The sequence below is a fragment of the Dysidea avara genome, chromosome 3 (assembly GCF_963678975.1).
Source record: "Dysidea avara chromosome 3, odDysAvar1.4, whole genome shotgun sequence".
In the NCBI taxonomy this organism is placed as follows: Eukaryota; Metazoa; Porifera; class Demospongiae; order Dictyoceratida; family Dysideidae; genus Dysidea; species Dysidea avara.
The window spans coordinates 33812843-33839536 of record NC_089274.1 but is presented as its reverse complement, the minus strand read 5'-3'; the positions used below and the strand labels follow the sequence as shown (position 1 = coordinate 33839536).

Sequence of the window (26694 nt, the reverse complement as noted above, 5' to 3'; positions counted from 1 at the left end):
GCAAAACACTGCATCGAGCTCTATATCATACTAAACTCAGTAAACCACGAATGTTGGCAAGAGCGATTCCTTAAACCATATGACCTTGTGGGAAACCTAAAAGTAGTAGGAGGATGAAATGGTTTGTCCAGTTCAATGTCGACACGTGTTGTCACGTTGGTAGACGTTGACGCCATAAACGCCGGTCCTAAATAAAGGCCAGGGGCGCTACTTTACAAGTGTGAGATAACAATCATGGATGGTCTGATTCAAAGAACAAGGCCTCCTACAACAACCACAACAGTCTACAACTACAACTATGACAAACAATGTCAACAGCAGCTGCTACAAGGAGAAACATGAGTCAGCTGGTTCGCCAGGTTCGGTGACGATTGGAAACCAGGCATCGGAATAAAACTAGTATGTATTGCTCAGTTAAAATATTTTAAGGGCAGGAATTATTGGGTGGGCCATGGCCCACCTGGCCCACCCTGCTGAACTGGCCTTGATTGCTATGGTCCTAAAGTGATATTTACCTTAGCAACAGTTACCTAGTGACCATTGCTAAACAACCATATTGTTGCTATGCTGTGGGGCATCTATCACTATGACACCACTAGTTGTCAAGTCAGACATTTACTTCCAATAAACACACCACACTATTTTAGCCAATCTTACAAATTTTTGTCAAGGGACCTTGGCACGTAAGTGTAATACTAATTCTATTGGCTAATCACTTGATGTATTTCAAAATAATACATAGAGGTGCTATTGTGAGTATCTTCTCACATAAACCTGCATGATCGTTAGACATGTTTCAATTTTGATCACATGAATTACCTTTGGCTACTGCCACATACCATAACAGTGTTTTACAGATGGATACATTTCACAGAACCATTTTTTTATTTGCTGATGGTGATCTTGTGATCAGCTGTAAACCATAATCTCCTAAATGCTTCATGCACTGCAACTGGTCTTCCTTTTCCATGTAGTAGCTTCCTCCAACCTCATTGTTCTGTATGAAGCTGTACATTATCATAATAACTAGTACATGTTAATTGCCCATGTAATTTACCTTTCTTTCAATTCCAAGTCTACAGTGGGTTATAAGTAGTTTCTTTGATGGTGATAGTTAGACAATTGAGTACTGAAAATAATCTCAGTATATCTTTGCTGGATGTACACCAGTGTAAAGCAACAGAAATCAAGATGTTGCCTAGTGGAGTTCTACTGATTTGAGGTTGACTTCTTCACACAAATACTTGTGATTGAATGTAGAGTAGTAATCCACAAACCTTTCTGATTAAACTTGTGGAAGAACTGCTACAAGCCTGCAGTACAGACTGCAAAAAGCAGCAACTGAGCTAAATCAGCACCAAGTAGTATAGGTACTTGGCTGCTGATCAGATCAAGCAACCTTCATATCTATAGATTTTAAATTTATTGCTAAATCTATCAATTGTGTGGGTCATATGTATCATTACTTTCCTCTTTAACGGTAGTAGTGTCTGTCTCATAGAACTCAGACCTTAGTGAGAGTTGAAGTGGTGAAAACAACATTGGTACTGGAAACAATTCACATTGTACAATAAAGTCTTGAACTTAAGGTTTAATTTCAGTTTCTGGTGTGTATATTAGATATGCAAAAAATATGGGTTTTAACGATGGGTGTTCCATAACACTTACCTCTAGATGTCATCTCGGGCAATGACGAATTGGTATTTGGTACTGCAAACTCAATCTCAGCCTCAATAGCAGTGCTGCTGCCCAATTGCGAATCACTAGATTCAGTCTGGGTGTCTGATGATGCAGGCCTCCTTGACAATCTGTATATGTTTTATTGTGAACAGTTAAATCTCAAGGCATTGTTATTTCAATTATTAAAGTTAGTAGGTAGATATTGTTAGGTATTATATACGTTGATGATCTTAATTACCTGTTGGCAAAAAGAAATGAAATACCAAAAGATTTTGTGATACAGTGACTTTACGTTCAGTTTCATTATTGTTATACAAGAAGTTAATGTTCTTGTTTCATTTCAAACTGTTGTCTGTTCTATTAGAAATGTTGCAGACATTATGGATACTGAAGAACAAGAAGATCAAAAAGTCAGGACGAGTGCTCGTGATGCTTTGGATAAACTATATGGTGAAGGAAAGGTACTGGATACACTCACACAAATGTATGTGTACACTATATATGCAAATAGTGCACCATGTTAGTATGCAGCAGGCTTCATCACGTGTTTGATACATGATATAATGTACTAGAAAAGCTGAAGTATATATTGCAGGGTTGAAACCAGGTTGGGCCATCTTGGTCACATCTTGTTTGGATCAACTGCCAGATTGTGCATTGGCTTCATTGACAGTGAGATGAGTAGTGTAAATCCTCAGAAATGGATCATTGCTGTTGAGTATATTCTGAAGAAAGAAAAAAAAGAATGGAGGACAGCATGAGAGCAATTTCAAATCAAGTTACACAACTGCTCTATTACAGTATTTCGATCTTTCAGTAATGTACACCTCAAAGTATATAGAGCAGATAAGTGAGATAACCATTTTGTATCAAACATACCGTACTGTTTAAGTAGGGTTTGCATCAAAAGTGACGCGCCGCCAAAAATACCACCCTTAAAAACCAGCTTAGAAACTTCTTACGTGGCGAAAATCACCTTTACAGAATAATATTAGTCCATCTAACATCAAATGTAGTGTTAAAAACAAGAAAACACTTACTGGCGGCCGGACGTAGAATTTTTAAAAAATCGTCAAAACTCGAAGTTTCGTCTCACTCACTCACTCACTGACCACAGTCACAAGCCTAGAGCCCAAACGAAGCAGCGCACGGTCACCATTTTATGCCACAACAACAAACTCACCGGTGGGATGTGCCTTTTGGGGTTCCGATGAGTGTACGCCCTGTGCGCCTTGTCTTTTCTTTTATCTTCAATCAGGCTGCTTGTCATTCTTCTTCATCCAATGAAACCGTACCAAGGCGTTAATTTTCCACATCAACACTTTCTTTAAGCAGCATAATAGACACCACAAAATTATTTAAGGCGCTTAGACTATGCTGTGCTACTGTACGGTCCCCGACTGTACGGAGGTACCAGTACTCCACGATAGGTCACAAGGTCACGCCCATTCTTTACTCTATGTATTATCGATCTATTGATCAAGACCATGATGACCATGCTCCTTTTACACTAGCTGTATTTGTGACCACACAACTTCAAGTTGGTAGGCTGATTTGAGATACTCTAGTCTAATAATCGATCAAAACCATGATGACTACACCCCTTTTTGGGGCAAGCACACATCTTCGCAGGCTGACTAGAGATACTCTAATACAGCAGTCACCCTAATAAAACAGTCACATGTTTATAGCTAGCTGTATGCTTTAACAAAAAAAACTAAACAAACTAGTATATTATAAATTATAAATTTAAAAATGAAGTAGGAATCCAAGCTATAAAAAGTAGTGAAACAAGGGATGAACAATGGTAGCTATTACAGCATAGCTCAGTGTTAAATCCCTACTTTGGCATGGTATAACAATTATTTTGTGTTCAATGCCAAAGTATGGATTTCCCACTGAGCTATGCTGTAATAGCTACCATTGTTCATCTCTTGTTTCACTACTTTTTATAGCTTGAAACCCTACTTCATTTTTAAATTTATAATTTTTAATATACTATCATCTTTCTTATCACTCATTGTGCAAACCTACAAGTTGTCCAGTTGGAGAGAGTATCTATGTATCAAGTTAATGTGTCACTGTTTGGTTCATATATAGCCTGAATTACCTTTTGCTCTTGCAAACTATAATACAGAACCAATGTGATCTACCATATTTACTTGTTAAAATGCCTCACCCTCAATAGTAGCTGCACTTGAATAGTGCAACAATTGATTGAAATAAGGGCTGCAACTTTGTTTTCGAGAATCTAGTGGTGGTCAAATTCAAATAGCTGCTGCATCAATTTTTAGAACTGAGGTAATAAACGCCAAGGCATTTCACTGAGTAAATACTCTAGTTTAAGTGCACAGACACACAGACACACAGGCACAGACACACAGACAGACAGACACACACACACACACACACACACACACACACACACACACACACACACACACACACACACACACACACACACACACACACACACACACACACACACCTGTACTTAGGTCGCATCCCAGTCAGATCTGGATTACTATCTGGGCATCTAGGTCAGTAATGCTGACTCAGTAGATATGATTGCATTAGAAAATGTATGATTCATAAAGATGTGCAAATTTCATTACATATGCAGTAGTATGTATTGTATTGAATTGACTTGTGATGGAAGTTTCTGTTGCAGAAAATGGTTGGTATGAGCAGTAAAATAGAACTTGGTCAGTTGGACACAATGTTACCACTTAACCCATCCATTGATGTGTGGAGGGAAGCTCAACCCGTGACAAAGATTACTGACTCATTGTACCCATTTGGGAAGAGACCAACTGTAAATGAAGTGAGTCAAACATTTAATATAAAGAGTGTATTTGCGTTTACATATGCAACTGGCCGAACACTTAAATCTACTGTACCTCATTAATTGAGATTGGGATAACTGAACAATTTTTAAGCTACATTCATGCCTCTGGTGACTTGTAGTGATGATCTAGAGGCTTTGGATGGTTTTGTAGATGTAGAACAGACACAAAACTCTTCGTGAACGTGCAGCATTGCCTTTATCAGGCCATGTTTGAGTCTTGCAGGATCATAATTGTGTTGATGGCCTTCCATTGTCTTCCCCCTCCATTTTATGATGTTACTAATTCCCTTATTCAGGGGTAGACTAATAAGGATGGGAACAGAGGCCCCTACCTTAAAGGGTATAGAGGAGAGGTCCCTTTACTTTCTCCTGTGCGGCTTTGAAATACGTATACTCACATGCTTGATTATGCTTTTAGTGCAGACAGATTTGGATAAATTACATAGCATAATTATATTGTGATTTTTGTACTGAATGTTGCTCTGTTTTGAGAGTATGTGTCTCAGTCTTGTGCTCTCTCAATACAAAGTCAAGTAATATTTTATAACCTGGATCACAAACCGTACAAAGGTAAGGAAAAACAAGTCAGTTAGTGTATTATAATAGTTGCTCATAAATGCTATACTTGCTTTTTGCATTGAAATTGAACAAATCCATTATTTATTAACTGTTATCTATATAGCTTGATCAAGTATACAAGGTAGCTCTTGGTGTTCTACTCAATCCTGTTAACAAGGATTATCAGAAAGAACTGGAGCCTTACATAATTCAGGTACAGTAGACACTTTAGTGCTTTAAATATGAGAGTATCTTGTTAATATACATGTGTGCATACATACAGTATAACACCAGTGTGCACTGATTATATTGTTTCGATTGCTTGTTTTTCAGTACGAAGATTTTACTATACACGTACTGTATTATTATGTTGTAACACACCTATTGTGTGTACGTATATATGTTGCAGATGTTTGGAAAGAGTATTGAGAGACATGAAGGACTGAAGAGCACAGTACAACTGGACAAAATGGTTAGTTTCCATCAGAATGTTAGCCCATGGTTAGTCTGTATAGTGAAGCGATCATGTCTGTCACACTCACTCCTTGTACATCATTTTTGCATGTCCTATATGTTGTATAGTTCATATAAGAATATTTGTACAGTAAATTTATCAAAGCTACAGTATGCATATGGCTGGAATGTAAATATTCACTTGCTAGTTATGGCAACTTTGGCGTTTCATTTATATTGGCTGTTTGCATTATCATTTGTTTTTTTTGATATTGTATGTAGCCAACTGAGTTCAAGCTGCACATAATGTGTAAGTTGTGGTAATCTAATGACACAAAGCGTCTAGCATGTTGATCAATTTATATTATGGCAATGTGTACTGGTGGTGGGTTTTTGTAGTTTCAGTCAAAACCCTGTAGCTTAATAGTAACGTTCATTATAGCTATTAACCCTCAGTTACTTTTCACTTCCCAACACCAAGATGTTCAAATAAAGCAGTCAAGTAACTGCATACTCTAATAGAGTGATTTTAGGGCAAATTTTGTCCTATAGCTAGTTTGTTTTACAGTTTAAAGTGTTGGATTACTGTGATTATAACTAAAGAAGTCTAAAATCCACAACTTCAAATTTTCAGAGGACATGTCTCCAGACCCTCTTTCTTTAACTATAATATGTTCTAGCCAATTAATGTTAAATTTTCAAAACTTACTTAAAAATTCTGGATTTGCCATTGTGTATTAACCCCCTCACCACCAAACTTTTAGAGGCTAAGTACACCTACAACAAAAAGTTTACATACTACTGTCTGACCTGTACTATGCAAAGGATTTAAGAAATGACAATGTTCATCAGGTGCTTTTGGTAGTACCTTAACTAGCTCTAACCTCTTAAACAAATGTCTAGATACCATATTTCTAGCAAAAAGTTCTTTCATGCATAAGTCAATATTTTTGACTTTTAGCATTGCAGAGTTAGACTCATAGTTTTTACCCTTTAACATGTACATACATATGTGTGTGTAGGCATTTTGCATATGAGTGTAGTACTCACATAAATTTTATGTATATTGTGTGTCTTATAGTGGTTGGGGCTAAGACCTTAGCTTCACGGGATGCAAGTGGTAAGTCTATTTGTGGCATGCATGTATGTGATGGAACACTTTGTTTACAAAGTTATGTCTTCTTATTTTTATCATCTGTGACCAAGACCTGACTGGTTTGCAATTTTCTTGTATTTTGCATTATAACTGATTTTGTTGTCTAGAAGGAAAAGCCAATAAACCGTTAAAGTTTCAGCTTAATCTTCTTTGACTTTTCGCACACTTACAAAAGCTGTGATAAAACGCAAATGCGTAATGTGATTGCCATGAAATTTGGCACAGATAAGAAGAGTTTAAAGGAGAATTATAGCACCAAGTTTGGTTTGAATACAACAAGCAGTCACGGAATTACATACAGTATATATGCATGAAAATTACATTATTGTTCTTCCTGTCAATAACATACTGGTGTGATGCACTGGCTTCTTGGGCCACATGACACACTCACTACCTTGTGTCTTGATATTGAAATTATTTACGTCACTTGTACTGATCTAGATACGTTTAGCTTGATGTTTACAAATTTAAATACTGTGAACAAGCTACGTACATCATAGTTGCGGTGATTTGTTATGATTACTATCTGCATGTGCAAGCTGTATCTTGCAGTAACACATTCTGTATCACATGATACAAGTGATAGTTGTATCAATGGCAGCCTTGATCCATCAAAGCATTTGATTCACCAAAATAAGTGAAATCTTCCATGCGAATATAGCTTGGCTGTAAATGGTGCATCTATGAAATTAGAAAGTAACTGACAACCGAAAGAACTAGTATCTGGAGCAGTCAAAATTGAATGTTAATATAGCTAACTCTAGGCAAAGTTTTATCCCTGACTTGTGTTCTGCATTTAGCCTTTTTGCATTTCTAATTAATCTAATTAACTAGTAATTTGGGTGTCTTTTTTCCTCTACACTGAGCATTGAAAAGGCGGCCAAATCTCTAGCCAATTAGACTTAAAGAATTAATTAGGAATGCAACGCTACTATACATATAAGTGATTCTTGCATATACTGCATTTCACTTTATGTACACAAATACGTATGTATGTATACTTTATTTATAATTTCTCTCTACAGACAAGAGTGACCCTTACTGCTTCATCACTATTATCAAGTCTGAACATGTTGATATGATCAGTTCTGATAAACATGATGTGGTAAAGATTAATGAAACAAAACACCTAGGACTCAAGATAGAGCAGTGCAAGGTCTCTCAGAAGCCTCAAGATTTTGTATTGTAAGATGACAAATAGAATATTATACAGTACCTCTATCCCATAATTAGGCCACTGAGAAAGGGCACTACATCAGATATGATTCTCATTGAAGTGTGGTAAGTATAGTTGTGACTAGATCTGCAAGCCTGTCATAATCATACAACCTAATTTTTACAATGTTTGTGTGTTAACATAGTGTTGGTTAAGTAATAATTAGATCTCTCCAAACTTCACAACAAAAGGGTCTAAGTGTAGGTTATTGCACAAATTGAGGTATCTTCACTATTTTAGAGACTTGAGGAATGGCACAATAATCACCGAGGGCGAAGCGTGAGGTGATTATGTGCCATTCCGAAGGTCTCGAAAATAGTGAAGATACCATGGATTTGGGCGATAACCAATTTAGACTATGGCTTGTATGGCTTTGGTCACTGCTAATAATGGTGGCTTCCTGATCGAATTAAGGTGGCGGTATACTGGAAGCCATTGAAATATGCCTTCTCTCCTAAATTTAGTTCTAGCACACAGACCTTACAGGTTACACGCACAAGTCATATTGCAATTGAAGAAGCAATGTAACCTCTACTCGTGGCTACAAGTTCAGAAAAGTGGGACCTTCACTTGCCGACTTACACCACGGGTAAAATGCACCTTCGGAATAACCACTCAACGTCAAATTCCAACGAAGGAAGCACCTACAGATCTGTGATCACAACACTGTACGCTAGTATAGGCTACTAACTAGTGCCCAGCAACAGAGAATACTAGGTAGCTTTCAGCATGCAAGAGTTATTACCCGTTATAATTTTCTTGACATTGCGAAGTTGTGAAAACATCACGAATATTACTCACTACAGCAATAAAAGCCGTTTCTTTACACGACTGATCACTACGCCTACATATATTGCACAAGCTAACACAAATACAGAGGTCTAACTCATTACTATACTAGAGAAAACTGGCACAGAAGAACTGTCCTCGCCATTTAGGATACCATACTAAAACCACAAATTACTCTTGCCGCCAAAATTTCACGCAAAGGATATGATGTTTTCCAGCGATGTTTTCTTCACACTCTAGTGATGATTTCTGATGGCTGTTGTGACTGGAATCCAGCTAAACACATGACGCATGTGACAAAAAATTTTGTCACAAGTATCTAACCAGTTTAGATACCTACCCGCGGGTATCTGTTGGATTTTAAATACTTCATTAACGACCAAACTTCAAAGCATACTATGTGTACCATAGTCTAAATGTAGTACACTAAATGAAATATGAGATAGAAACATATTTGTTTATAATATCATGTCTAAGAGACGGAATATATGTTGTCAATGTGTTTCATCTTTGTACTTGCTAATTGATTGAAAATATGTTACAATACAGAACAACCTACCCAACAATGTATTTTCCTGTTGATGGCAAATATGTGGCCTGATTTTGGAAGACCTACCTTTTGGGCATATTGTACACTCATAGATAAACAGTGTTTTATAATTTACATGGTACATGTAAGAAATCACCAACCTTGGCAGCTGTCTATGCAGGTGAAATTTGGAGACAATTTATGGTCTTTCAAACCATCTAGTGTACAAGAAGCAACCTGTACAGCTCCTGCCAATATATTTTTCACTAGTGTTGCTGGATCACAATTAAGTCCTCACAAGGAGGTAGTGGGTGGGGGATTGTCTACCCAATAAGTTATAGTCATGTTATTAAATGACTGGTGCAGAAATCATTTTTTCTGTTGTTGTTGTTGTTGCTTTGTAAAACTGTCACTCCAAGCATATGAAGCTGACATTTACATAGAGTGAAGAAATGTAACAAAATAGAATTTAAAAATATTGTTCTTGTAGGTCACATTATAATGTTATTGAACCTGAACCTAATTCTATTTCTCTCAGGGATAGTGATGAGTCTTCAGCAAAATCAAAAGGAAAAGGTTTTGGTAAACTTGGCAAGTAAGTATTACTTCATACTAACTGTTGATGTGTCAATATTGCTATTATTTTTGTTACTAGACTTCTCGGCAGTGACTCTGATGGTTTCATGGGAAGAGCATTTATGCCATTATCAGTTAGTGAATATTGTACACTTAACTACATGTATAGATATGCTCCTATAACATGTATTTCAATTTCTTCTTGTAGGACTAGCATGTACAGTAATTACATATTTGTAGAGCACATAATGTATTATGCTTGTTGCAGGATGTTGATCTGACTCAAAGAGAGAAGGCACTAACAATTTGTAGTCGTAGTAAGAAGAAATCGTTGGGAGAAGTTATGATAAAAGTGAACCTTGTTGGAGAAAAGGTGTGTATTTACCTGCTATATGGTAAACTGATTTAACTACTTGTAAATCGAAAGCTGCTTATTAGAAAGATTACTTTTTCCACTAGATAGGTTGTAAAATTAATTCACAGTTGATGTTGTATACCTGTAATAGCCACTACATATGAAGTGTTGATTCTAAATATATATATATGATGTAGTAACTAGATAATTATGTGATATGTCAACAACATATTTGTAGTGCATACATAGACAAGTTCCCTAGCTGTATGTAACTCAAATTTCAAACATCTGCATGCAGTACCCACAAAATGTGTGACTGAATTTGGGAAAACCGTCGATCTATGCAAAATAGCACTTTTGTAATTTGAATTAAAATGTAAGTTCCAGAAAAAATTTATACAAGTGTCTATCGCCTCACTGGTGGGTGAATTGACACCCTATGAACCCTGGGTATCATCACATTCACCTGTTCATAGGGAGTTCAAAAACCTTGTTTCATCTCCATACACTGGAGGGTTTCTGAGTTACAGACATTTGTTTATGTTCAGAGACAAAATAATTTACTGACAATCTTTCTTCAGTGAATTTGCCTTCCTTATCAAACACCTTGGGAAAATACTCTACCTTGATAGATTCTCAAATTCATGATAAACATAATGAACCAAGATTCATCACCGTACACATAATTTATGATGGTTTATGTACATAAGCACATGTAGACTATTTTCTTGATGGCTACACTGTACATATCAATTTATTTGCTTGTCTGGCTGTCTAGTGCTGTATTTCCCACGCTGCTGAACTTATGAAGCTGAAACTTGGTCAGTTCATTCCTCTGTCCCTATAGACAACAAACAACCATTTGAAAAATGTGCGGATATTGATGGTTTTCTAAAACTAGTCACATATTGATGATACGTGCAAGCAGAATCACTGAACACCCCCTGCTGTAGTAAGTGTAATAAGGTTCATAAATCTTATATGCACATCTGTGCTTATGCACTATAAAATGGTATGGGGGTACCAATGCTTGTTGTTATCCATATCTGTGTGCAATTATGCATGGTTATACATACGTAGCCTCCAGTAGATGAAGCTGAAGTATTGAAGGATCATAGTCTACTTACTGCAACTGTACTGAATTTTGAATCACACATGGTATGAGTGTGATGTGTTTGTAGCTCTGTGTGTGGGTGTGTGTGTGGGTGTGTGTGTGGTTGGGTGGGTTGGTGTGCAGGTGTGTGTATGCGTGTGTGTGGTTAGTCAGTGAGTGAGTCATTGAATGAGTCAGTGGGTGAGTGAATGTGCATGGTGTATATGGGTATAGTATGTGTATGGGTGTAGTGCGTGTGCGTGCATGAGTGTGAATAATACAGTAGAAAAACAAGTAATTTAAGAATTGAGTTTTTATCATGTTGAATTCTTTTTACAAATTGAATTGTCACAGACTGGAGAATATGCTGTTGGATGGAACACAAAGATTACACCACTTGGTTATAAATTGTTATCACTTAATGCTGGTGTAAATGGGATCACTGTATTACAACAAGCCTCTGTGTGAGTTTATTACCCTGTATGCATGTGCAAGGGGAAATGTGATTGAGCTGTATTCTTTTGTTGTCCACACCTAAATTATGGCTTGGTGACATCCAGGCATCTGAGCAACTCGAAACCTAAGTAAATAAGTAGAATTCCCAAAAGAAATGACTTCAGTCACTTGAAGTCATTTGGAATAGTTCACAGGCATCACAAAGGGCATTATTTCATTGAGTATAATTCTATCTAAACCAAAACAGCCAAGCTGTAAAAAAAGAGTGTGGCCCCCAAAAAGGCCAGGATGAAAAAAGATGTGAAATCCAAGGTGGCGGCCAAGAAATGGCTGTGATGGTAGGTTAATGGAAAAATTTTTAATTACGACAATTCAGGTGAATTTGCGTTGCCTCCTCCGCTAGGATTCGGCACCAATTTCACCTGAATTGTTGTAATTAAAATTTTTGCCACTAACCTACCATCACAGCCATTTCTTGGCCACCACCTTGGATTTCACATCTTTTTTCATCCTGGCCTTTTTGGGGGCTGCACTCTTTTTTTACAGCTTGGCTGTTTTGGTTTAGATATCACTTCTTTTTGTATTGCAAGCCACAAAGCCGGCCATTAACTGGCTTTGGTGCTTCCTTCTAACTTGTTTTTTTTTCTTTTTTGCAGGAATTGTGGAACAAAGGAAGAAATGTTGTGTACAGTTTTTTGTCTGATTAAAAATATTTGTATATTAAACAATGAAAGATAAACATACTGTAGGTAATAAGGTGAGTTCTTATACATAACTGAACTGTAGCTGAAACTCCCATTGTTTGTAGCTGAACTCTTTTCAGAGTGACTTGTTTCTAGCTGAACTCTCTACATGGTGATTTGTTTCCAACACATATTTCTACAGGGTGATTTGTTTGTAGCTGATCCCTATAAGGTAACTTGTATCTAGCTGATATCTCTACAGGGTGACTTGTTTGTAGCTGATCTCTCTACAGGGTGACTTGTTTGTAGTCGAACTTTCTACATGATGGTTTCTTTGTAGCTGAATTCTCTACAAGGCAACTTCTTCTAGCTGATCTTCCTACAGGGCAATTTATTTGTAGCTGAATTCTCTACAGGGTGGTTTGTTTGCAGCTGAACTCTCTACATGGTGGTTTCTTTGTAGCTGAACTCTCTGCAAGGTAACTTCTTATAGCTGAACTATCTACACAGTGATCTTTTCGTAGCTGAACTCTCTACAGGGTGATTTGTTTGTAGCTGAACTCTCTACAAGATGATTTGTTTCTAGCTGATCTCTTCATAGGGTAACTTGTTTGTAGCTGAACTCTCTACAGGATGGTTGCTTTGTAGCTGATCTCTCTACAGGGTGACTTGTTTATAGCTGAACTCTCTACAAAGTGATTTGTTTGCAGCTGAACTCTCTACAGGGTGGTTTTTTGTAGCTGCACACTCTCTACATGATGGTTGCTTTGTAGCTGATCTCTCTACAGGGTGACTTGTTTCTAGCTGATCTCTCTACAGTGTAACTTGTTTCTAGCTGAACTCTCTACAGGGTGATTTGTTTGTAGCTGAATTCTCTACAAGGTGACTTCTTCTAGCTGATCTCTCTACAGGGCGATTTGTTTGTAGCTGAATTCTCTACAGGGTGATTTGTTTGCAGCTGAACTCTCTACATGATGGTTTCTTTGTAGCCAAACTCTATGTAGGGTGATGTGGTTGTAGCTGAACTCTCTACAGGGTGATTTGTATGTAGCTGAACTCTCTACAGGATGGTTTCTTTGTAGCTGAACTCTCTGCAAAGTGATTTCTTCTAGCTGATCTTTCTACACTTTAACTTCTTTTAGCTGATCTCTCTACTGGGTGACTTGTGTCTAGTTGTACACTCTACAAGGAGATTTGTTTGTAGTAAATACTCTACAGGGTGATTTTTTTTTGTAGCCAAACTCTTTGCAGGGTGATTGGTTTGTAGCTGAACTCTCTACAGGATGGTTTCTTTGTAGGTGATGTCGCTACAGGTGACTTGTTTCTAGCTGATCTATTAGGGTGACTGTTCTATTAGAGTATCTCGATCTCGCATTTGCTACACGGAGTTGGCTTTCGAATCATAACTCAGTGGTTTGTAATCCGATTCTTCTGTACTACTGCAAGGACTTTGTATGAAGATTTTTCCAGCTATACACCGATTTTCAGCTCATTGCTCTAAGCGGTTTGCCTAGTAGGCGTAAAAACTAATACTTTTTTATTCATAAAAATCGATTGCATAATTGTGACACAGGTTGGGTTTTGTGTCATATCTCCATGGTTTTTATCTCGATTCCTTTCAAACCACCAAAAGTCACTCCTACGATGGTTACTCCATCTACATAGCAATTTTCAACTCCTTCCATGAAGCGGTTTACCCTGTAGGCGTGACAACAAATCGATCTTGTTTTACGCGAATAATCGGTCATAACTCCCGAACCATTCATCGGATGTGCACCAACGTTGATGCTAGGATTCGCCTTTGGACTCCCTTTCTGTGTGCCAAGTTTCAAGGCGATCGGAGTACGCGTTTGCGTTTTATAGCAATTTTTGCAAGTGTGCGAAAAGACGAAGGAGAAAAAAAACGAAGAAAAGAAATTGAAACTTTGGAAGCTTGTATCTCGGAAATGGCTGGAGCGATTTCCTTCAAATTTGGTATGTAGACTCCCCTGGTTGGCGGGCAACTCTGTAGCAAATTTGGTTCCAATTGGTTAAGGGATCGCCAAGATACAAAAGTGTGAAAATGATGTTTCTTTCTTCCTGTCAATATACCCACAGTGTAGTGCGCCGGTTTCTTGGGCCGCACGACACACTATCATGTGTCTTGATATAAAGTTTAGTAATTTGTTGCATAACATTGTATATTATGGATTTAGATGTCAGCAAAAGTGTTTGTGAGTAACAGAATACAAGCTTCTGAGATATAATCATGTTAGTAGTTATGTGCAAACTATATCAGTTGGTTGGTTAGTCACCACTTTAGCCTTTTAAGACTCTTGTCCAGTCTAGATTATAGAAAGTGTGCAGCAGTTTAGCCCAAACAGTATTTACAAACAATGGACTAAACAAGAAATACATACATGATCACAATACAATCACATCACTAATTCACTTGTAGATGTTTGACATTTGTTCATGTCTCATGTAATTCAAAGTAAAGAGAGACAAGTGTACTTGTGTACAGATGTATTGTATATGGGTACATGTTTGTTATAGTGTTGTAATAATAATGATGCAATGTAGCCTATTTCCACTCTTGCAATCTTATGATGAACACATTGGATTGTCCATTATTGGTTACTATGGAGTGGTGAGAACAATTAGACTACACCAGAAGACTTTTAGTGGATCACATGAAGAAATTGAACAAGCTACAAAGGCCTCCTCTGAATGGGTAAGAAGAAAATTAACTGCACAGCTTGTTTTAAGATTGTAGAAAAATAGACATCAGCAAAAATAAATGTACAAAACTACTAGTGGTGCAAAAATAAAATCTTTCAGGATTGTTTTTGGCAAATACGTACCCTATACATAAGTTCACATGAAAATTGCACGTATGAGCATGTGACTCATTGTTTTTACTCTGGTTGGCAACGGAGATTAATGTTGTAATTAGTTAGGCAGTGTTTACTATAGAATGAGTGACTATTTCAACTCTTTGAAAGACGAAGATAAAGAGAGATACGAAGTGAAGCTTAATGCCATTGGTTTGCAGTTAGATAGGGATCCTTATCGAGGGGAACACAACTATGAGGCAAACATGACCAGTTGGCCACCAGTGGAATACGGGCATATATTTGCCTATTTCATTGCACGACCGGGTGTCTGTGTTTACACATTTGAACAGTTGCTATCTTGGAAACAACTTGATGGTTACAATTATTTTGCAAGTAACTACATGAGGACGGTGATGTCAAGAAAAATTGGAACTAGGGATGTAATGTTAAAAGCATTTGTCAACCCAAGCCAGAAAACACCAAGCAAAGCTAACCAGGCTTGGGTAATGGTGAAGTCAGACGGAACAGTTGTAACAGCTCATTGCACTTGCATGGTTGGGTAGGTCGCATTATAGCTATACCAAGAGTTCATAATATAGTAGAGCCCCAGTGGCGGATCCAGAGGGGGGCACGTGCCCCCCTCCACTTCAACAATTGCATAAAAGATCGAGATACTCTAATAGAGCAGTCAAGTACTCTGATAAAGCAGTCACAGTGTTCATGAGGCTTACCTATGAAGCTGTTAATAAGGATTTTATTTTACATACGTGATATATATACATATGGTAAAGGATAACTGACTATTATTGCTGTGACCTTTTTTTTTTTGTTCTTCAACATTTTTCAGCAAGGTGCATGCCCCCCCCCCCCCCCCCCCTCTTTCCAAACTCTGGATCCGCCCCTGAGCCCTCTCTACTATATTATGAACTCTTGGATATACTGTATCTATAATCAGTTGCCATACTATTATACATTCAGGTTAGGTGAGGGGTGCTCTCACATTGCAGCAGTCTTGTTTAAAATAGAGTGTGCAGTTAGGTTAGGATACACTGCAGGAACATCACAGCCTTGTCAATGGAATGAAGCATACTCTTATCTTGTGATATTCACACTCATATAGCCATTATATTTATTGTCACAACCTGCTTGAGTGATTGATATGGACTTCACTCAACCCAAGCGAAAATAATCTGATGAAAAAGGCACCATTACTTCAACTACTTCAAGACAACCTAAGGAACTCAAGACTATCTCACAGAATGGTGAAGGCATGTTTTGGGAAACTGAAAGAAATTTTACCCGATTTGGGAATTTTGACTGCAGTAGAAGCTAGGGAACACACAGCAGTTGATGCTACCATACGTATAGTAAGAAACCTACCCCCACTGTTGACTGCTTTGCAAGATAAGAAATACAAGGAACTTAATGAAGAAAACTTAAGCCTGGAATGTTCAGAATATTTCAAGGATTAACTGTTGATGAGCATGAAGTTCAGTACCTTGAGGAGTCAACAAAATTGCAGTCTGGATGTCTCTTATGGCACAAGCATCGTATTGGTTGTGTAACAGCTTCCAAGTTTGGTCCTATTAGCAGAGCAAACATAAAGTGTCCACCTCAGTCACTAGTGAGAGAAATTTTGTCACACAGTCAGTTCAATTTTATGAAAGTACCTGCATTACACTGGGGAATAACAAATGAACCAGTTGCATGCGAAGCTTATGTACTTGAACCTTTTTTCAGAGATGTACTCCTACCACTCCTGTTGAAAGGGGATTTTACAGCTTCAGCAGTTTCTGAGCTGAAAACTTCTACTTCAGATGAGACTAGTTCTGTGTACTGCTGGTGTAAGCATAATGAATTTGGTAAAATGATTGCCTCTGACAATAGTACATGCCCCAATGGAGAGTGGTTTCATTTTAAGTGTGTCTAATTAACACGTAAACCGCTTGGTAACTGGTATTGTAGTGAACAATGTAAAAGTGTTGCTACTAATGAATAATATTGTATACGTATGATACATAACATCTGTACAGTGAGTTTATGTTGGTACAACAGATGTCGACAAATTGGTGAGAGCTGCATATGTTATTAATATTTTATCTACATTGGCTACTTCTGTATCTGCTTTGTGTTTTAAACAATTCACAGGTATAGTGCCTTGAAGTATCGTGTACTTATTTTTCATTTCCCCAATAACTTGTTCGACATGAATGCGAATTCTTGCTATTCTCTGTGATACTTCCACCTACTGCTGTGACAATTGCATTTTACCTTTAGTGAATGCTGGCGTTATCAGCCTAGCTCCATGCAGTCCAACATCATCACCTATATTGAATCCTCTGTCAGCAAGTATGCATGGTGTCACCTGGATCTATAAGTTTCAAAAATCCACTCTGCTGTGTTAAGAACTTGTCTGAAACACGTCCTCCCCACACAGCTGACACATATGAAATCGTTCCAGCAGGAGTCACAGCAATTAGAAATTTAACTGTATTGTGTTTTTTATAGTTTGAGTAAGTTTGAGCTCATGCCTGAAATGAAAGTGGTCTTTCAATGAATATCTCAGAACAGTCGATTATACAATGAGCATTAGGATAAGTTTCTTTAAATAGCTGTGGCATGTTGGATTGTATTATCTCCCGAGGAGGCCACTTGATTAGAAACTTCAGATGGACAGCCATGACATTGATCCAATCGGTGTAAATTGAACCAGCTGTTGACTTTGCAATATTAAAACAGTATGCCAGATCTTCAAATAACAAGCCTAACCGGAGTCTCATCATTACCAGTAGAAATTCATCTTTGAGATTGAGTTTTGTGTTGCAATTTTTGTCTTGGTATGAAGGTGTATAAAAGAGAAAACACATGTAAAAGACTTCCCAAGATGGTAATCCTGTGTATAACTTTGTTTTGTTGTTGTCTCCTTTAATATCACTAATACCAAATGGTGGTAAATCAGCTTTATCTGCAAAATGAATTTTAGGTGGTGTTTGAATGGAGGTTTCAGTTGTTTGTCTTCAGTCTGAGCATGAATGGATACTTGTGTTTCTATGTATTATGTTCATCTTTATCTAAATCACACTGTGTTTCAGTACTACTAGTACATGTGCTAGACATTACTAATGGTTTAACAGCACTCTCTTTCAACTTAGCAGCTAGTTTTCCAGCTTTCAATTGTCTAGACTTATTATTATTAGCAGCTTGTTTGTCAACTTTCAATTGCCTTCTCTTCATTGCTCTTTCTAAACGGTCTTGCTTTTGTTTCAGTGCTCTTAAGGGGACAGGTTTGTGAGAAAAGATACTTGGAACATAGTCAGTATGAAGAGGATTGTCCACTGGCATACCTAAAAGGTACAAAATTTCTAATAAAACATACTTACCTAGATATTCTACCAGATTATAGCAGGCTAAAATCAGTAAATAAAATTGTAGTACAGCTGAGATTCTAATGACCTACCAAAAGGCTCACACCAAGGTCAACCCATTAATGCAACTCTACCATTAAATTCCATACCTAATACACTCACCACTACACATGTAAATGCACGCAATGATGATATGTTCGAATACTCTAATAAAACAATCACTAGCTACCCTAATACAACGCACACGAGTCTAACAACCCTGTTACTTATTGATAACTGAAATAAGATTCATGTCCATTGTCCATTCAAAACTTATCTTCTCTCAACAGAACAAACGTACCTGATATAAAATGGTCGCCACAAATACATGACTGCTCATTCGGCTGCCACGCCTTCCTCTTCATCGCCTCTACCCATTTCTGCCCCCTTTCCGTTTGTGTAGAAGGAACCCTAAAGAACCAAGTCCTTTATGCTTTCCATTTCGGTTCCTACATCCATACACACAGCAACTAATAACCATTCTGTACTAGGCCAACTTCAAGCTTGCCAACCATGCGGCCTACCACGATTAATAATAGCACCGCCTTGTGCTAATAGAAATGCATGAACTTATCTATATCAGCTTTGCTGTACAATTATATTGGCAACATGTAGTAAACAAGCAGCAGATCAAGACACATGGTAATGTGTTGTGCGGCCAAGAAAGCTGGCACGCCACACCATGCATATACGAAGAAGACACACCACACCATGCATATATGGAAGAAAGAAAATGCTCTCCAAAGCACACCATTTTGCATTATAGCTGTCCGCCAGGTAGGGTAGAACACAAAACGAATTTATACCAGCCATTGCAAGATATGGATATTCAAAACTTTGATCTGTTATGTTTTTTGCTTCTCAAGCCTTAAGGGGTCTACAGAGCCACAGATTTCTTTTTGCATGCTTTTGTAAAAAGTTTTTTAGAAAATACAATTGTCACAGTTTTACTTGATTGCATTAAGCTTTAGTGCAAATAAAGAGCATGTAAAGGTGATTTCATGTACTAAGTTTGGTATGAATCTGGTACACATCCACAATGTTATGAACATTCATTCACATAAAAGATGGTTGCAGGAACTTTAATTGTCACAGCTACACAGCACACCATGTATAGGAATAACTTGAAAATTGGTGTGTGCATAGGCTGATCATCATAACAGTGCCTTTTGATAGTTTTAAAAACAATGAAGCTACAGCTACAGGGTTGCAAAACAAAACCAAACAAGCATAAAAGTGCTGGGTTGAGGTAATACTCTAATAGAACTGCTTATTAGAGCAGTCACCACAAGGTTAAAGATGCAGCTTAATATGGTTCAAACCAGGGACCTCCACACCTAACACCCACGTTCTAAGCACTTAATTTATACTTTATAAATAAAAGTTCTAGTTTAAAAGATCTACCAATGGTAATTTAGCTATCAAAAAATAACCTTTATGATACATACAAATTGTATATGTGGCAAGTTTCATGCTTTTATCCAAAAGTGCACAAAAAAGGTCTTAGATCCCTAGGTAGGAGCCACCTCCTTTACACCATAAATAATGTATGCATTCCTAATGGATTGGAAACACTCGTTAAAATATTTTCCTATCCTAGTTACAGTGCACCAATACATTGGGAAATTTGTTGAGTGATTGTTTGGCTTTTTCTCGCTTGTTTGAAGGCCAGTTTGAAGGCGTGGACATTCCTTTTACATTGTTTATTGTGTTGCATTGGGTACTGAACAAGAACACAGCGTGTCTGTGGACATTGGGAGAAATATTGTTTGCGACACGTGACAATGGCAGGTACGCACCAGCTAATATTTCAGCAGCAGTACTATTAGCCAACTTCTCGTCACCGCATTTACACAACCAAAGAAATGTGTGATACATTGAAATATATTTTATGCTACAGTACTGCTCAGCTTGAGCTAAACAATTGCACAAAGTAGTACCTGTTTTTTGAAGTTTTGTCGAAACAGTGGAAATATACAGCGAAGCAGTGAATATCTAGCTAGCCTACTACACTCTACCTGCTACAAGTGGTGTAAACAGCAGCAAAGAAACAATGCTGTACTTTCTGTTTTTTTCAGGAAATTCGCACAACTGTTTCGAAACACCATATTTCACCTTTAAACCTGAATTTTCTTACGTTGTTGTTTACTACTCTCCAGCATCCCTACCCAGTCCAGCCTCCAATTAGTGTAGGTGGTAACTAACCCAGCTGTAAATAACAAACACTGATTTGCTGGTTACAAGAACAGCGAAATCTTCCACCTGTCGAGGCCATAAGTTTATGCGCAGCAAAACGAGGATGGCCCATGACATCACTATGTAAATAATACGGGCGTTTCCAATCCATGTGGCATACATTATCTATGTTTACACCCAATTTAATGCTTTAAAATGTTCGGTTTTTCATCTATCTTACCTATGCACGATGCAAAGGTGGTGTCAAATTAATGCTCTTGCTCTAAAGAGTACACTTACATTGAAAGATAGCTTTTTCAAAGTTGTAGCCATTTATAAGAGCAAAAAGGAACCCCATTTTCACCCGCCCATACACACAATGTAATAGTAGTATTTATACATACATACTACAGATTGTATTTACAACATAATTATTAGATGCTGAATTAGATATGTGATGTATGACTGATATCATGTACAGTAGAACCTGTCTCATGGCTAAAATGCTATAATGCTTATGGGATGCAAAATATCCAGTAAAGTAGAGTACATGCAGTATTTTAGTTGTCACCTTTCTCTTGTTGTAACAATGCCATGTTCTTGTTGTATGTGCACTGTTAATACAATATATCATTGCAGATAATTATAGTATCTTCATTTACATAAGGACTTATTTGCTGTTGCATATACACAGCAACATGTACATGTATATACAAAGTAGTTAACAGGCATATCTCTGTAGGTTCAGACACTATTAACTTGTTTGGACAAGCTGGATAGTGTTGTGGTTGACGTATTAAGGAAACATCATGAGTTATTTAGTTTCAGAACTGAAGAAGAAATTGATTACCTAACCCTACATGTTGAGTATGTATATGTGTGTGGTGGATTGTACTGTATCATAGTAGTGCTAAAGTGTGCAACTCTCTCTGTATACATATGTATAGAGTGTTTGTATGTATGTTTGTGTATGTGCGTGCGTGTGTGCGTGCATGCATGCATGTGTGTGTGTGGAGTTTGTGTAGAGCATGTGTATGTGTGTGTGTACATACTGTATAGAGGGAAACTTTGGTGAATAGCAAGCTAATTGCATTTGGCAAAATAGAATTTAAGCTCACTGTTTAGCTATGTATAAAGATGCTAATCTGAGGTGCTATGAGTAATTGGTAAGTTAAACTTTAGCGAATTTGTAATAAATAACCAAATTCGCTAAATAGGGCTATGCAATATACCTATATTTAGTCATACCAAGGTATTACAAAGCCACAATACTATATACTGAGGCACAATACTGAACTGTGATACTGAAATATATTGTAGTGGTTAATAGTAAAATATAAGGAATTGGAATATTGTGCCGTCAAAATAAACTGCGTATTTACAAAATGGGTAGCTGAGTACAAATGTTTTTGGCCTTGCTATTTGCTAAATACCTTTTGTGATCAATAATTTTGTACAGTATCCATTCAAGGGCAATAACCATATTTAGTAATACTGTGGTATTATTTTTAAAAATATGCCAAATAAAGGTTTTTGGCAATACCGCAGAGCCCTATTGCCAAAGTTTTCCCACACTAAAATTTCCCTCTATATGGTATGTGATATATGTACTGCTTATGAAGCTACTCACTATAATTGACATTTCTCAGAGCTCATTGGTTACCTCATTGTTATTAGAACAGACGTATAACTGTGTTTGTGTGCTATTAAAACTGTAAAAATAATTATGGTACACTTAAGGTGTTGGTATGAAATTGTGTTTACCGAGTCACATTCATTAGCTGAATGCCATATGAAAAGTAATTCACTTGTGACAGCATTTTACAGTATATGACATTTGTGTTATTAAGATTCACAACTGGTTTAGCATCAACACCTCCAACACCATTTTATCACTGCATGTAACACAAGCACAACTCAGACATGTATAACACACATAGTACACAATAATAATGACTCAGGTAGTTTAATAGCTGAGTAGTTGACTTTTGAGTAAGACCCATTCTGTGTGGTTGTCATGTTTTGTGTGCATTTTATGTGTATCCACCAGACTCATCAAAGAGATGTATACTATTACTACACCTTATGTGGAACAATTGGAGGACTCCAAGGAGAGTTTGAAATCCACTTTACAGAATGCGTGTGAGGTATGAATACTGTTTTTTGGGAATCATTAAATAACAATGTACCAGATGATGGAATTTATGTAACAGTTTCGTAGTCCATTGCTCTGTTATATTAGGAGTCTAGGAAACTGGTAAACAACCCAGCTACATTGTTAAATTGCGCAAAACCTTGTACCAAAACTCATGGATGATGCAGGTGAACTCCCTTGTTTCATTACTTTTTATTTCTATAGTCCCTAATTGCTTGTGTTCATTATGTGTTTGCAGTGTCCTATTATATAGTACAGTGTAAATGCTGTTAGTGATTGTTCTATTAGAGTATCTCAATCTTGAATGACGCATGGAATTATGTGTTTTAACTTCCTATTATTCCAAAATTTATTCCAGCATGATTTACGCATCCCTATTAAAATTCCTAATTTTTCCTTGTACTTGAGGTGCTGTATGTAAGGTCTTGTGCTAGATTACAAACAAGGCTTAATTTGCAGAACAATTAAGGCTTTCTACAACTGATAAAACCCATGACTTGTCACAAGAATGTCACTAGCAGCTGCTACAAGGAGCAAAAGGATTTTTTAGCTGGTTCACGAGTGAATTATAAGAAATAAATGCCTCCCCCCCCCCCCCCCCCCCCGGGTGTGTATATGGATAAATACAGTAGGCTGGTGTTCAAACCTCAAAGTTGTTGAGGTATAGCTTTGTGATCTCTCTCAAATGTCAACGGATGGTTAATTAAACACCATTTGCTTTGTTTGGCTACTCTCCAGCAGTGTTGTGGTCTGAGATATCCAGACACAGTATCCAGGTCTCTAAGGACTCATCATGTATTGAATTGCACAACAACCATTATTGCATTACATCATCTACTTCATTGTACAACACCTTGCATCATGTACTTCCATTACAGACTCACAGGTAACAAATAAATAAATAAATATTAATGTTCAAAACTGCATATGTAATTGTTTGCCTCATGCTAAGGCCATGCCAAATTAATTAATCATACATTTCACAGATTATTTATTTACCCGGGACCTGGCAGGTCTGAAAATTAACATATAACTACACCTAACTGTTTTATTATTAGAGTATATATGACTGCTCTATTAGAGTATCACATATGCAGGAACTAGAACGTTTTTGAAATAGAGTAGGGAAACTATTTGTGACCGGATTTGCAAAAAGGTACCTTTTTCATGCACAAAATTTGACCCATTTTTTGAACTTTAAAGCTTCATAACTTTTTGATCATGGCATATAATTGCTTGAAATTTTCAATGAATGTAGCTACAGTATCTGGCTACATTTTCGCAAGTTAATCAGTATAAGGAATCAAGTGTTACATCATTTTGTTTGCTGGTATGTTAAATGTGTGGAAAAGGTACCTTTTCACAAATCCGGTCACATTTTCTCTTTACTTTGCTGCTATACCTATGATTGTTTGCACAAAATTCATGAGTCTACAGGGGTTTGCGAAGTTCTTGCAAATTCCGTAATTCAAACGTTTGCACATGCGCGTCATTATTCCTACATTTATCTCAACATTTATCTCCATAAACATGAGTGTCATCTACTACAACTGCCTACTCGTATCTACTGGTAGATACTGATTCGGCAAACATTATACGGTGACACTAGTGTAGACACGGCTTTGTGTCTTGTAGCTAATTCAAACTTTTGCACATGCGCATACAACGCAGTTCAAATTCCTAGGCACAAAAGTGAAATAGGCCATGTCTACGTGAACCACTGTAGCTACCATATCATATTTGAACACTATCAACATTATACAGTTGTAGTAGACAACATTCCTCTCGAGATAAATGTAAGAACAATAACGCGCATGTGCAAACGTTTGAATTACGGAATTGGCAAGAACTTTGCAAACCCCTGTACAGCCATCTTAGCATGCTTTTTAAGGGGTCAGGCGATTTAAATTTGTTTTCTAGTTCTGGAAAACATGGGTCCACTGCATCCATGAAACACATTTGTCATGGCCTAAGGTGCTCAGCATCAAATCTGTATATATAATTTCAATACAGTGGTCAACTCACTTGTCAAATATACAATACTGAGGGTTCTGCCCAGAAATACTTAATAACAGCTAAGTATTTAATTGTATTTAAATACTTCGGAAATTATTTGAAATTAAATACTCCCCTGATAGAGGTATTTCCGTACTATTGAATGTACTTTGTACTATACAGCTTTGACATATCAACTATAGGCTGTGCATAGTGTGCTGTGGTCAGCAATAGTATGGCTTCTGATTTGTGCAGCTATGTGATTACAATAAGTCAAGTACACAGTGGTACACAACAACATTGTTACTCTGGTATGAACTTAATATACTGTGGTTAAATATATTAACACAAATTAGCACGTTGGTTACCCTTGCAGAAAGTGTCAGAAACTAAGTCAGAAGATCAATGGCAAAGTGAACCAACAAGAGGCAAATTTGCTTGTGAATGGGTATTATCATTGTAATATGCATTTAAAAATAGGTAATGGACATGAAGAAAGACATAGGAAGGAAAGTTGTGTAGTTTTATTCCCAAAAAGTACTCACATTTTGCTCTAGCCCTGTGGAAAAATAATAATAAGAAGAAGAAGAAGATGATGAACAAAATGGCATATTTCAGAAAGTTTAAAAAAGTACTTTTATTCATTCCTTTTGACTTCATATTTTCCAGTGGACCTAAACTTCCAAATTAACTTTTAAGGTTTCTTTTGTGGTTGGGGAGCTTCCTAAGGTGGTGTTTAGATGTGTGTTCTTTTAGGATTTTGGCCAAAAAAATATAGGTGATCTCTATTATGAACCACTACCGTGCTTCATGATATTTATGTGTCTCATTTACAAGATGCCATTACATACGTATGCACATGTTTTCTTATAGAGTGCTTGTACACAATGGTTCAACACACTAGTTAAAATGGCTATACCTGCTGAACCGGTAAAGTTTCTTGTGTACTATTGTCTATGTTGATGATAAAGTGACTTTTATAGGATGATAAGAAAAGTTTGCTCTGTTTCCTGGAAGTAATCAATCACATTATTCAACGTCTACACAATGCCAGTAGAGTACAAGCTGTTTTTGAAGGGTAAGGCACTATATATGTAATAGTTGTAACACGGGCATGAGGGGCTTTGCCTGATATGTATGGTAGACTGCCAAGGGCCGCAGGCCCAAGGAGGAGTGCAATATGTATTAGGCAAAGCCTGAATGCTCCGTGTACAGCTAATATGTAACACTTTCCCATCTGTAATAGGCTGATAGCCTGCACAGGGCGATCAATCACCCAAGCCAATACGAGTGCAGTCACTGGATATATTATATATATATATATATGTACATACCTAAAATTTTCAATTATGGGTCAGCTGGTACGTTCTGGTTATGTTCACAATGAACAGGCAAATCCTAGAGATATCATGGAGAATTTCAAGTTTAATGTTTTTAATCAGTGCTATTGAATCATTTATAAAACAATTACATAGTTCACTAAAGGCTTAGATAGGTAAACTTGCTTGTAAAGTGGTTACTCCGTGCAGAGTGGTAACTTTGTGATGGGGACGTGTCCATATTCAAAAATGTGCAGAAACAATTGGTGAATAAACTATAGCACTAGTTCTCACCTTAGCCTAATGTTTTTCAACTCATAGAATGGCGAAGATAACAAAACGCTCTCCGTCTGAGTGGATTTCATGGCGGAATCCAAGTCGTGCATCCTAATCACTTGAGTATTAAACGATCCCTACAATCAACTTTGGCCTTAACGT

The 26694-nt window shown here is 37.2% G+C and overlaps 1 protein-coding gene across 1 annotated transcript in view; it reads left to right on the top strand.

Moving 5' to 3' along the window:
• LOC136250803 (BAI1-associated protein 3-like) overlaps window positions 1–26694 on the top strand; it is a 53986-nt gene that overhangs the window by 11767 nt on the left and 15525 nt on the right. Inside the window, exons 2-19 of the mRNA XM_066043102.1 lie at window positions 2045–2141; window positions 4352–4504; window positions 5211–5300; window positions 5496–5558; window positions 5822–5849; window positions 6621–6659; window positions 7721–7880; window positions 7929–7976; window positions 9768–9824; window positions 9885–9939; window positions 10074–10178; window positions 11241–11318; window positions 11608–11717; window positions 14955–15105; window positions 21530–21654; window positions 22838–22934; window positions 25811–25867; window positions 25921–26015. Coding sequence (XP_065899174.1) covers window positions 2045–2141; window positions 4352–4504; window positions 5211–5300; window positions 5496–5558; window positions 5822–5849; window positions 6621–6659; window positions 7721–7880; window positions 7929–7976; window positions 9768–9824; window positions 9885–9939; window positions 10074–10178; window positions 11241–11318; window positions 11608–11717; window positions 14955–15105; window positions 21530–21654; window positions 22838–22934; window positions 25811–25867; window positions 25921–26015 — 1608 coding nt within the window. The remainder of the gene's footprint in view (window positions 1–2044; window positions 2142–4351; window positions 4505–5210; window positions 5301–5495; window positions 5559–5821; window positions 5850–6620; window positions 6660–7720; window positions 7881–7928; window positions 7977–9767; window positions 9825–9884; window positions 9940–10073; window positions 10179–11240; window positions 11319–11607; window positions 11718–14954; window positions 15106–21529; window positions 21655–22837; window positions 22935–25810; window positions 25868–25920; window positions 26016–26694) is intronic.